This window comes from Camelus dromedarius, chromosome 10 (genome assembly GCF_036321535.1).
Source record: "Camelus dromedarius isolate mCamDro1 chromosome 10, mCamDro1.pat, whole genome shotgun sequence".
NCBI lineage: Eukaryota > Metazoa > Chordata > Mammalia > Artiodactyla > Camelidae > Camelus > Camelus dromedarius.
The window spans coordinates 72,718,321-72,730,684 of record NC_087445.1 but is presented as its reverse complement, the minus strand read 5'-3'; the positions used below and the strand labels follow the sequence as shown (position 1 = coordinate 72,730,684).

Below are 12,364 nucleotides of genomic sequence, written 5' to 3'. Positions count from 1 at the left end.
CCCACTCTCCAGGTCTCTGCTCCCTTTACAGCAGAGCTCCTAAAGGGGGAACTGAGGTGTTGGCAAAGAGCGAGGCTCAGCAACGGGACCACCCAGCTCCACACTCCTCCCTCCAGGCGGGGGCGCATGGACAGGGGACCTCTGTGCTTCCATATAGAAGCATATGGCTTCCTTACCTGCACCTCCACATTCTGTTCCCCTTGCCTCCCCAACCATCCCACTGAAGCAGCCCTTAGCAAGGACACAAAGGCCCATCCTCTGTCCTTAGTCACATGTCCAGCAGGTCACCATCACCTCCAGGGCCCTGACCTTAGGGTCTCCCACAGCCCCCTCACAGCGCCGCCCCGTGGGCTCCCCTGCTGGTCTGCCCAGAGACAGCCCCTTCTCTCCTCCACCCCGACTCCCCGACTCTTCCCAGGGTGAGCTGAGGGAGCACGGCTGGGGCTCTGCCCACTCCACACCTCCTCTTGGAAGCTAAGTGGCATCTCCCACTCCCAACAGCAAACCCTCTTCCCCCTCGGCCCCATCTCAGCAAGTGGCACCGAGCTACACACACCAAGCACTGCGGGGTGTTCTTGGCCGCTCTCTTCCCTCCTATGTCTTCCTCCTCTTGGCAATACCTCTGAACACAGCCTACACCAGACCATTCTCACCACCTTCACTCTGAACCCCAACCCAGGCCTCCAGCCTTGCACAGTGCGCCTCCCCCCAACACCCTAGGCCCATGCGGTAGACTACACCAAGGCTAGACTCCAAAGCCCTCAGCAGAGCTCAGAAGCCCCCCACCCCCTCCCCGCCCTTCCCAAGCAGCTCCAGCTCCACCACCCCAGCTGCTCCCCACCCCACCTGCCCTCACCAGCGGCTCTTCCTATGGCTTCCCCTCCTCTTTGAGTCTCAGCTCGAGTCTTTCCTGACCCTTGGAGCCCAAGCAAACCCCTCTCGCCAACCCTTTATAATTGACAGCTCGTTTTCTCCTTCGTAGTAATGCATCACCACCTAACATTCTGGTGTGTGGGGATTTACTGTTATCAACACTAGAATGAAGACTATGGGGTCACTATTTGTGACATAAATGAATCTCACAATTTGTGATCTCAGTATCATTATGCCCATTTTTCAGATCAGGAAGCTGAGTCTCAGAGACAAAGTCAACTATCAGGGTCTCCTAGCTATGCAGCAATGGGCCCGACTCCAAAGGCAGGGCTCTTGGCCACCAGGCTCTCCCATGCCCTGTGCAAGGCCTCCGAGGCTGGGAGAAAGGCAGAGAGTTCATGTTCTCAAAGACAAAGTTCTGTCTTCTAAAAACAGAAGCCAAGTCTCAGGCACAGCAGCCCCACAGAGACTCCCAACTCCAGGAGGACAGGGACACCGGGGTGGAGGAGCAAGAATAGAGGGTGGCCCCTTAAAGACTGCAAGGGCATGTTTCAAAGCCCAGCCCAGCCCAATGGCTCCCCAGGCATTTGGGGCTGACCTACAGGCTCAGGGAGGCTGTCTTGATCAGGAATAGCCACAGTGACCACAGGGCATTTGCTGTGTGCCAGGCCCTGTGCTGAGGACTCCACATCCCTCACTTGCTCTTGGCAATCACCCCGTGATTATCCCCATTTCATAGATAAAGAAGCTGAGGCTCAGAGAGATTCAGTAACTTACCTGAGACCTTGCTGCTGAGGGTGGAGACAACCAGGATTTGAACCGAGGTCTCAGCTTCAAGCCTGCTCAGCAACCATTACACAGTCAGGAGGGTGCCTTCCCGCTGCCCAGGAAAGGCTCAACCCGGACCCCAGCTGAAACAGCTCAAGCCCCAGACTCCATGGCCCAAGGGAAGGGGCCTTGGTGGGGGACAAGCTGTCATGTGGAGAGGGAACAAGCACAGGGCACGAAAGGACACGCCTCACACAAGTGACAGGTGCAAAACAGAGGCTTTAATCTGAAGGGCAATAAAGGAGCCAGGGGCTGGAGGGGCCCGAGGGGACACAGGAAGGAGGGGCCAGGAAGGCGGTGGTCTGGGCCCGCAAGGGAGGCAGGCAGGCAATGGGCCTCTCCAAAGAAAACCATTTCTGTGACTCTTGCTGCTCCTGTCCCAGCCTCTACCCAGGCCATCAGCCCAGACCTGAAGGCCAAGCCCGTGAATTGTGCTTCTCGGGTGCTCCCCTTCCCAAAGGGTGTGTGGACCCAGATATGGGGAGGGGGCAGTGGAGATGGGCCAGCCTGGGCTTGAGCAGGGGAGAGACTGTGAGAGCCAGGCCTGGGAGCAGCCCCTCTCCAGAAGAAAACTCTGGAACTTGCATGCTGCTGCCAGCACCCTCAACCCCCCAATTAGGCCTGCCTGGCCCAGCCCCTGCCCATCCTCAGAGCCAAAGTCTGGCCTTGAGGAAGCATCACCACCTCATCCTGGAACCCCAGCAGGCCACTTCTGGGAGGGGAGGACCAGAAAGTGGGCGGCCTGCTCACCCACCGCCCAGAGAGAGGGGCAGGGAAACAGGGCTAAGGGCCTTGGGGAAGCAAGCAGCAACGAGGCGGGGGCAGGAGCAGCAGCAGCTGGACATAAGAATGCCGAAAGGAATCCAGGTTCTCCACAACCACAACTGGCCTGTAGCCCACAACCTTACCCCTCCAGAGTTTCAGCCACCCACTCCCGGCCAGAGAAAGCTTTGGAAAGGCAGGCCTCACCCACTCCACTGGCGAGCAAGCCCTGCCAGGCCCTCCCAGGAGCCTGGTGCCTGCCCAAAGGGCAGCTTCTAGAGGCTACCCTTGAGCCAAAGGCCAAACAGCAGAAAAGCAAGGAGGAGGCACTGGACACAGGTGCCCACAGGCCCAGGGGGCAGCCACGAGGAGGAGCTGGGAGGGTCACTGGCCAGAACAGCCAACGCTTTTCCCTTCCCAACCCCACCCCAGTCTGGCACCAGCCTCAGCCTCCAGCCCTCGGGACACCCACTCACCCACCCAAACATGGCTTAGGACGTTGACCCACCCCGTGGGGAGCATCCGCTCCAACCCCTAGGAAGGCAACCTGGGAGGAAAAGCAAGGGCAGCGGCACGGTACCTCCCCTCCCCGCTGGGGCCCAGGACAGCCTGGGTCTCGAATAGGACTGAACAGGGAGGAGGAGAGGGAGGCCAGGGTGGGAGCTGGGCCCTCTCCTCTCGCTGGTCCACCACAGGGGAAGTCAGGGAACTGGCCACACTTTGGTCGCTTCTTCCAACTTGGGCCCTTCAGCCTTATGCTATGAGCCTCCCTCCACCTCACACTCGCCACTCACCCCAGTAAACAGCCTCTCATCAAACAGAAAGAACAGAGGGAAAGGGTGGGGAGGGGGCCGCAGCTGCGGTGGGGGAGGCAGGCACAGGAGCAGCCTGGACGGCTCGGGCTGCTCAGCCCCTCCTAGCACGACGTGACAGGATGGATGGGCAGCAGGCTCCCAAACTTGAAGTGCTGGATCACCGGGAACTTCTCCAGGCACTGCGGGGAAGGAGGGCGAGGAGCAGAGTTGAGGGCAGCGCCGCACCCCTGCCAAGGCCTGCTCGGCCTGGGCCCCCAAGAGACCCCATGACGACTCCAGAGACCAGTTCCAGGAGCTGTCCAGCCAGGGCCCGGGAAGCGGCCCAGTCTCAGAGCGGCCCCCAGGCCTTTTGGGAAGGGCAAAGCTTCCACCACCCCCTCCCATGCAAAGACCTCCACTCCACGACAATCAGGCCCATCAAATAATGAGAATGAGAGTGGGAGAGGGAGAGAAGGTTGCCCAACCCCACAAGGCAGATGCCAAGAAGAAAGGCACCCTAGTGACACCACTCAGCCCAGAGGGACAGGCTGGGACTAGAGGTGCAAAGAGCCCTCCAGACCACTGGGGACCCCCAGGCCAGGTCCCGGGGCTGGAGAAGACGTGAGGGGACACTGGGACACAAGCCTAAGAAGGGTCCAAGGACCATTTTTTCCAATTTTCAGTTCTCTAGACTGAAAAAGGCATCTTGGCACTTCAGATGCGACAATAAGAACCAGCTGACAGCCCCCACCCCCAAGGCAATTCTCAGCAGCCCCACAAGCGAGCGCGTGGGGCAGAGAATAAAAGCACTGCATGGGGCGGGGGTACCGTGCAGGGGGAGGGTGCTCCGCCCTGAGCCCAGCCGGCCAGGGCCTCAGCCCCAGGGCTCAGGCAGAGGAGATGGAGAGAGGCAGGGCCAACCAAGAAGCTAGCCTGGCCCACAGGCAGCAGGACCCTAGGCCCACACCCCTCTGCCCTACCATCAGGGCGCTACTTCCGCACCACACAGGTCCAGGAAGGGAAGGGGGGCCCAGCTGCCAGCCTCCCTGCATCAGCCCTGCTGGGCCTACCTGCCAGCCTGCTAGGCCCTGTACGCTAGCAAGCTCTCACAGGCAGCAGCCTCGAGCATGTGAGGATCTGCCTCCTTTCATACCTTTGGCCGCAGAGACAACCAGAACGTACACCTCCTGGCTGGGGTGGAACAACACTTATGGCCTCAGAGAGGGTGAGGGTCCCATTCTATGACTGTGCTCTCCTCTAACTAACTTAGAGGAACAAAGGCACGCCGGGGCTGGCCCAGGTTCCCTCATCTCAACAACCAGCTGCAGAAATGAGGTCTCTGCCAGCCGTGTGTGCGTGTGTGTGTGTGTGTGTGTGCGTGCGTGTGTGTGCGTGTGTGTGCGTGTGTGTGTGTGTGTGTGTGTGTCAGGATGGGGTGGTCCACAAGGACTGAAGAGGGGCCAGGAGGTGAGCAGGAAGGGAAATCTTTTTGTATGATGGAAGGATAGGGAACTAAGCTCTGTGTGGGAGCAGAGCTCCAGGCCACAGCCAGACTCCTGGGCCTGGGGCAGAGAAAGTGGGGAGCAGGCAGCCGGGGTGCTCCCTGGGGGGGAGGAACAGCAGCCATTCCAGACCAGAGGCAAAGGCAGCTGCCACTGTGCTTATGTCATAGAGGAAGTGGTGGGAGTTCGTTGAAGGGAGGGCCCCCCCAGGGCCCAGGAATTCCAGAAAGGGTCAAAGGTCAACCTGCTTCTAGCTCTCAGGCCTGAGAAGCTGCAAATGCAAGAAGCTTAGGGGGAGGGGACCCAGGACAAGCTTGCTTCTCCAGGGCCACAGGAGAGGTGAGGAGATGGGCTAAAGGCAAGAGGCTGCTTGGGGCAAAGGGACTGCGGGGCTCCAGGGTAACAGCAGAGTGAGCCTCCCGACAGACCTTTCTCCCCTGGGGACCGACTTGTGCACTGGGCAAAGCAACAGCTTCAACCTGTCCACATCCAGGCCTTCCAGCTGGAGGCCCTTCCAGGTCCCACTGACTCAGGGGGAAGGGGCTCTCCAGGCCCTGACAAGCCCTTGTGAAGGGAGTGCCTCCACAGTGACAGCCCTTAGGAAAGACAGGCCCCAACACCCATGAGGGCCCCAGGAAGCGTTTGGCTCTTCAGTTCAGAAAGGCCGAGACAGGCAGTTCGTCCCAAATCCTGATGCCAGGCCTGATCAGGCCTCTGGGGCAGCTCAGGGGACAAACTCCCCTCCAGCAGCCAACTCTGGCGGGTGGCTCTGGACTTCAGGACTGGTGGACCTCAAAGGTCCCCCCCAGGGACCAAGAACTGGTCTGGAAAAGTGAGTCATTTCCTTGCCTTTCTCTGTGCAGGGAGTGTGATCCCATGACCCTCAGGGACCAAAGACTAAGGGCTACCTGCTAGCAGCTTACAAATGAGTGCCGAACATCACAGAAACTCGGTGTTCCTAAGGTCAGCGAGATCCAGCGCTGTCCTACAAAGCAGTCTGGCCGCCACACCACGCTGGGCAGACAGCAAGCTCGCGCTGCACACCCAGAGCTGGAATTTCCCGTTTCCAGGAAGGCACTGTGTTATCTGCTCGAGCGCCCTTGGGCTGGTCCCGAGCTGACCTTCTCGTGTTCTGCAGCTGTAGAAATACTGACAACTGTCACCCCATGGACTGTCTTGTTTCTGCTGCACCATCACCATCTCTAACCTTAATCTGCTCCTCCCTCATCTCCATCAGCCAGAGTTCTCTTGCCTCTGGAAGGGGCAGGTAGGGAAGGGAGGCAGGGTCTCCTGTTCTGGCTTTATGAGCCCGGGTCAAGATAAGTTTAGTCGCTCAAGTAAGAGCCTGCAGGAAGGACAGGATTTAAGATTCTGAGCAGGAAAGGCACCCAAGAGTCCTGCTTGTGACACAGAGGGGGAGGGGGTGGGAGACTGGAGGGGGCTGCGTGCCCCTCCATGCTGCACATGCTCCAGCAGTGGGGAGTTCCCCCTCAGCACCCACTGTGGGACTGGGGGGGCAGGGGGTGTCAAGAAAAACAGATCAGCCAGGGCAGCAGTGACCCGGGTGCTCTCCAGCAGGAGAGGCCAGCGCGGAGGGCCGCGCGGCCCAGCCCGGAAGGAGCCAGCACAGCCCCAGCTAAACCGCCTCTTAGATTAGAGAGGTATGTGGGTTGGAACCTAAACACAGGACGTGAAGTCCAGAGGAAGGGGACCGGAGGGGGAGGGGGAGGAAGGGAGAGAGAGGGCCAGGCCGGGTCAGTTCTAGCGCCTTTAACCCCTTCAGGGCCATGCAGAGGGATCCAGGCCCACTCGAAGTGTCTGTACCACCAAACACACCCAGGCCCCTGCTCCCTTTCGTCCCTGCCCCCTCGCCTCTGTCAGAGAGAACTCTGGGTGTAGAGGCCAGCCCAGAGAACCTCCCCCTCCACAGAAGAGGGGTGGCCAAGGGTCAAGAGATGGGCATCTTCAGGGTGACACCTGAGACCACCAGCCTGAGGGCGAAAAGAGGGGACTTTGGGACCTTCTGCTCCAGGTGAAACACTCCACACTCAGGCCCTTCCCTGGCCAAGGTCAAGCAGTTTCAGGACTAATCTGCCCAAGATGTGGACGGACGAGCAGAAAGGACAGGGTGGGAAGAAATGTCTCCTCCCCAGTCGCCAGAGAAAAAGCCACCTCCTTGGCTGGGAGAAGGGTGCCTGCAAGGAGGACCAGGAGAGAGGGCAGGAGCCACCCTCAGGAGACAGTGGCCGCCTCCCAGCAGAGGGAGCTCCGGAATCGCCACCTCTCCCTGCATTTCTGATTTGAGAGCAGGAAGGACCACTTGAAGTGGTCCTTAAAAGTGCCAGCTCCCGGCCCCCCCAACACCTCCCACTTGCCCAGGGATCAAACGCACCAAAGTTTGAGAAACACCACTTTGGATGATGCCTCCAAAAGATAAAACCCTTTCCCAAGCATGTCTCTGTTTTCATGTCCCCACAGGAGACAGAGCGGGCCTCCAGTCACTTGACAAGTGGAAACAAGAGACCCCTGAGCAGCAGGGCCTTGCCTCAGCCACGGAGCAGAGCTGGACCTCAGTCCAGTGCTTTTTTCACTGCCCATCCCACAGGCAGAGATTCTGAGGCTTCAAGTGTCAGAGGGGCTGGCCCAGGACTCAGAGCAAAGCAGCAGAGTAGGGCTGGGGGAGCAGGAGCCCAGGACCAAAAGTGCCCACCAGCCCCCACTCACCTCAGCCTTATACATGCGGATGAGACCCTGGTTCACTTTGGACCAGGAGGGGACAGCACTGATGTTCCACAGCTGGTTGGAGTGCTCTGCAAAGGGGCCTGTCTTCATCTGGAAAAGAGAATCCACAAGCTGGAGAGGTGAGCCGCCTGGGAGCCCAAGTTCTGCTTCCCTGCAGCAAGGTCATGTGGGCATCCACACACACAGGCACACACACACTCATGGGGACTAGGCCGCAGATGCAAGCATGTACACACACACGTACACACACGCACTCCTGGGGACCAGGCATTTGCCTGTGGGGCTCACATGCGTGCACACACACAAGTTCCAGGGACAGGGTCCCTTCTAGGCAGAGCTAGAAGAGTCGAGGGGTCAGTCTCGGGGAGGGGTCAGTCTCGGGGAGGGCCCAGGTGGGTAAGACCAAACCCAGGTATCTGACCGTCCTCTCCTGGCAGGCTGAGGGAGGAAGGAAAAGAGGGGGCCAGAGAGCACCTGCAGCAGATTTGGGAGGAAGGTCTGTTGAGAAAGCCAGCCTGACCTGGTGGGGAAGTGCAGAGGGGATGGCAACAGGAGCAAGGGACAGGCAGGAGCAAGGACAGCTCCATTCCTGGTCCCTGTTTTTAGAAGAGAGAAATTCTGCAGCAAGACCAGTGGAGCTTCCATAGTATCAGAAACCACCGCACTGAGCCAGGGGGGGCTTTGTGCCTGAGTGCACCCCTCGGACAGCACAAGGCCAACACATCTGTATTTATTAACAAGCAGTTCACAATCCCCCTCAACATTGCCTCCTCCCAGGCCGATAAGCAGCACTAATGCTGGGGAAATGGGGCTCCAGGCTTCAGAAGAGTTGGAAAAGCAAAGAAGCTGAGCTGGCGAGAAAGCAGACTTGGACCCTGAATGGGTGGAAGGTTCCAGAAGAGGCTGTGCGTGGAGGTGGGGCTGGTGGAGAGTTGTTCCAGGGAGAAAGGATGGGCCCCAAGCGGGCCTCTCTCCGCATTGGGGGTCATAAGCATAAAGGCCCAGGAGCACAAACTCCCCACCCACCAGCTGCGGCCTTGCCTCGTGACCCACTCCCACAGGCCTCACGCTTCTCTAGTAAGAACAACTCTTACAGAACTGTAAGATCAAAGTGGGAAGAGCTGCCATTTTATAGTTGTCATCTTCCTCCCCTGGCCCAAGTCCCCAAAAAGCCTGTCTCAACCCCCAAGTTCAGTATTAAGGACAATAGGCCTCCTTCCTCCAGCAGTGAGGCCCAAGGTGCAAGACAGGTCCCCACAGGGCTTCTCCTGGACCCACCCCTTCACCCAGAATCTTTCCCCTCCTCTCTCTCTCTCTAAGGCTCCCTCCTCCAGGAAGGCAGCCAGGAGCCCCCAGCTTGCAGGGGCCTGGCCTTCATAAAGCTTTGTTCCCAAAGTCCCAATCAGGCTCCACCCTCCCGCCCCTCGCTCCGCCCCCTCCCCAGGCTCCAGCCCTCTCTTGGACACTTCCAGGCCCTGAGAATCTGAGGGATCACTGCAGCTGTGGAACCAGTTTCCCTCTGGACAGGCCCTGCAAGCAAACCACCTAGGAGGCACCCTGCTGGCTCCGTCCCAGCCGTCCCAGCCGTCCCAGCCATCCCAGCCGTGGCTCCAGAGGCCTGCTCAGCAAGGGCCGGCAGAGGGACATGGGGAAACCATAAGGTTCTGCTTCCTGGGCCGGCCACCCCCACTAGGGCCATGGGATGGGGGGCACTAAAGGCCTCTCTGGCCTGCTGGCAGAGCCAGGGGCAGGCCTGAGCTCTGGCGCCCCAGTGCCCCGGCCCCGTCCATGGAAAGGAGGACCATGCTAGTTCTCTAGAAGAGCTCCCCCCACCAACCAGCCTCCAGTGTACCAAGGTCTCCGTCTCCCTAAGTCCTTCAGAAGGAGACTCTGCAACTCTGGGAGAGGAAAACAGATGAGGGGGAAAAAGGAATCGGGGGCGAGAAGAGAAAAAAAATTAGCTCATTCTAGCCACAAAGGGAGAAGAGAAAGAGCGAGAATGAGCGAGCGAGCTGCAGTCCCGCAGTGACCCCAGGGGAATCGTGTGAGTCAGAGCAGCCATATTGAGCAGGAAATTACTCACAGACGCTGCGTTCCTGCCTCTCCACTCCCAAGAGAATCGGCCTTTTGTAAATGGTTCCTCTGTCAGTAACAGGGGGGATGGGGTGGGGGGAGGCTCAGCACAGCGCCTTCCTGTCAGCTCCTTCCCTTCCAGCTGAAATCTGATCCCTCCCTTCCCAAAACTCCAAATTTAGAAGCCAGATTGAAACTGAAATTCTTTTCCTGCCGGCCCTGGGCTCTTAAAGGCGCCAGGGCTGCATTTCCTGAGACGGCAGAAGCCCTGCAAGGTGAGGTCCCTCATCCGGGATGCTCAGGGCAACCAGGGCAGGTCCCAGGCTGGTCCCTGTGATGCCACAGGAAAAGCCTGGTTTCATTCCCAACTTCTTGTTTGTTTAATCTCCTAGCTGCACCAGCCCTAGCCATCCCTGGGTCTCCAGAGGCAACACTGCCCCCTTCCTGACCACAGCACAGAGCTCCACACCGGCCTCTAGGTCCCTGCCTCCCAGTGTCAGGCCCTGGACCTCCCTCACCACCATCTAGGGGCTGCGAAAACCCTGGTCTGAGGTGCCAGGGGGGTTGGTGAGCCTAGTCTCTGGAGAACTAGCACAAGGCCTGCAGTCATCAGCATCTGCACCAGCTTGCCCTAGGCTGGCCAGGAGGGCGAGGGGGCCCTTCCTACGGTCTCCTCAGCTCTGGGGCATGACTCTGCTAGTGTCCAATGTTTACTACCATGCCCAAGCACCCAGACCCAAAGTGCAAACCAGGCCTTGCAGACAGGTGTGGAACAACCGAGAACTCTAGGGCCTGCCGGCCAACTCCCACTTCATGCCTCTCCCTCAACTGTTACTAAAACCTTCTCCAAGTTCCATGTGTCTTTAGCACCACCTAGTGGCCACTTCCGGATTTCCTCTAGCAGAGGAACTGGGTCCCAAACTTTGGAAGAAAGCTTTTCTGTTTTTATACCAGCATAACCAACCAACCAAACAAAAATACAAAGTTTTAACCCAGAGTCAAGTCCCCTATTCCCTCAGGCCCAGATTGGCCCTCCTCCTTGTTAGTTATTGACAAGGAGCCACAGGCTTGGCCAGCCACCAGGGGGAGCCAAAACAGCTCAGCCTCTTAACCCCACCAGCCAGCGAAGCCATAGCTCGCTGTGGACTGTGCACCCTTTCCCCCTACCCTGCTCCTCCAGCTTCTCCTGGGGTCTCCTGGCTCCACAGACCCTCCCATCCCACTCCAGGGAGAGCAGCATGTGATCGGATCTGAAGGCAGTGAGCCAGGCTGCCCCAGAGTCCTTCCGACCTTGGGCTGGCTACACTGCTGAAGGCAGCAGATCTCTGAGAATGAAGCAGTGGCCGTCCAGCCGTCAGTACGGGCTTCATTTGCTGACTTGGAAAAACGTGTCATTCCCCTCTGGCCTCTGGAGTTTGGCGAGGCCTGAGCCGAATGCTGACCAGGAAAGCCTGGAGCTACTGCTGCTTAACCAGGCATCTCCCACTCTTCAGGGGGCTCAGAATGGGCAGCGAAGAAGAGTAGCCCCCATAGGCAGGGGTCCACGGGTGTGCCAGGGACGTCACTGGGGCCAGAAGGCAAGCATGCAGGCATCAGGAAAGAGAATGGGGCAAGACTCTCTCCAGGCAGCAGAGCCAGGGTGCCCTTTGGAAGTCTGGGGGGGCAGGTACCAGGCAAGAAAGGTGAAAGGTCCCTACACCTCCTGAGGACCTGAGGGCAGTGGGTCCCCAACTTTCATGCACAGTCACTTGGCATGGGTGTTTAAATTCAGGTTCCCAGCACTCATCCCCCAAGAATCTGATTCAGAAAGCTGAGGTGGGACCCAAGAACAGGCATTTTAACAAGCCCCTGGGTGACCCTGAGGAAGTGGCCCAAGGCTGCAGAACAACAGCACCCAATTAAATGACCCCACTGGGTGGGCTGGGGGTCCAGGCCTGCTCACTTCCACTTCCAGTACTCACTCGGCCCACGTCCTCAGGCACTGACAGAGAGGAGCCCCTTCAGCAGAAATCTGTCCGCTGTCCACGCCATTCTCTCCAATCCCTACAAAGGCTTCGTCCCACACATCCACATGCATGTAGCTTTACAGATCTCGTGGGCCCCATCCACAAGATGCTGACACCCACCCATCCTCAACAACACCTACCAACCCTTCAGAACTGCTGCATCGGTCACCAAGTCCAGCAAATAACCAAGTCTTAATCGATCAGCTCAAGTTGAAACCTCAGACCACTGACTTGGGGGAGGAGATCCTGGACAGTCAAAAGTTAGCTCAACCATTCAGAGACACCTGGCTGGGCTTCCTTGTCAATAACCCACCTTCTGGGGCTGGCCCTGCCATCTTCAGGCAGCAGCTCTGGCTCTTCCGTCCAAAGTCACCACCCTCAGATCATTCTGGCCCAGAGGCTACCATGGGCTTCTCCCTCACCTCCCTCCCTCACCTCGGTGATAAACAGGATACACTCCAGGAACATGTAGTCCTTGTGGTTCTCATTCACGGCCTTCTCATCAACAAAGTGCCTGGGCTCCAGATATGGGTGGTCTGGAAACAGCAGAGAGCCCCAGGATTCAGAACCAGGCATTTGCACAGCAGGGCACCTCGGCCCGGTGCGGTCTATACCCACCCACCCTTGACACTTGACCTCACAAGAGCAATCAATTACCTTGTGACTTGGTCTCCTCACCCTGCAGTGGGGATAAGAACGGAACCCCCCACCACCGGGCCATGGCACACTGCCCGACCATCAGGACCACGGTACAGCACACCAGTAGGTGGTATCAGTGGTATGC

General features: G+C 58.6%; 1 protein-coding gene across 1 annotated transcript in view; it reads right to left on the bottom strand.

Moving 5' to 3' along the window:
• Window positions 1–1,900: 1,900 nt before the first annotated feature.
• The window catches only part of PTPA (protein phosphatase 2 phosphatase activator), a 29,197-nt gene continuing 18,733 nt past the window's right edge, over window positions 1,901–12,364 (bottom strand). Inside the window, exons 8-10 of the mRNA XM_010984238.3 lie at window positions 12,016–12,116; window positions 7,484–7,591; window positions 1,901–3,457 (exon numbers count right to left, since the gene is read on the bottom strand). Of these exons, the coding sequence (XP_010982540.1) occupies window positions 3,380–3,457; window positions 7,484–7,591; window positions 12,016–12,116 (287 nt within the window). The 3' untranslated portion in view covers window positions 1,901–3,379. The remainder of the gene's footprint in view (window positions 3,458–7,483; window positions 7,592–12,015; window positions 12,117–12,364) is intronic.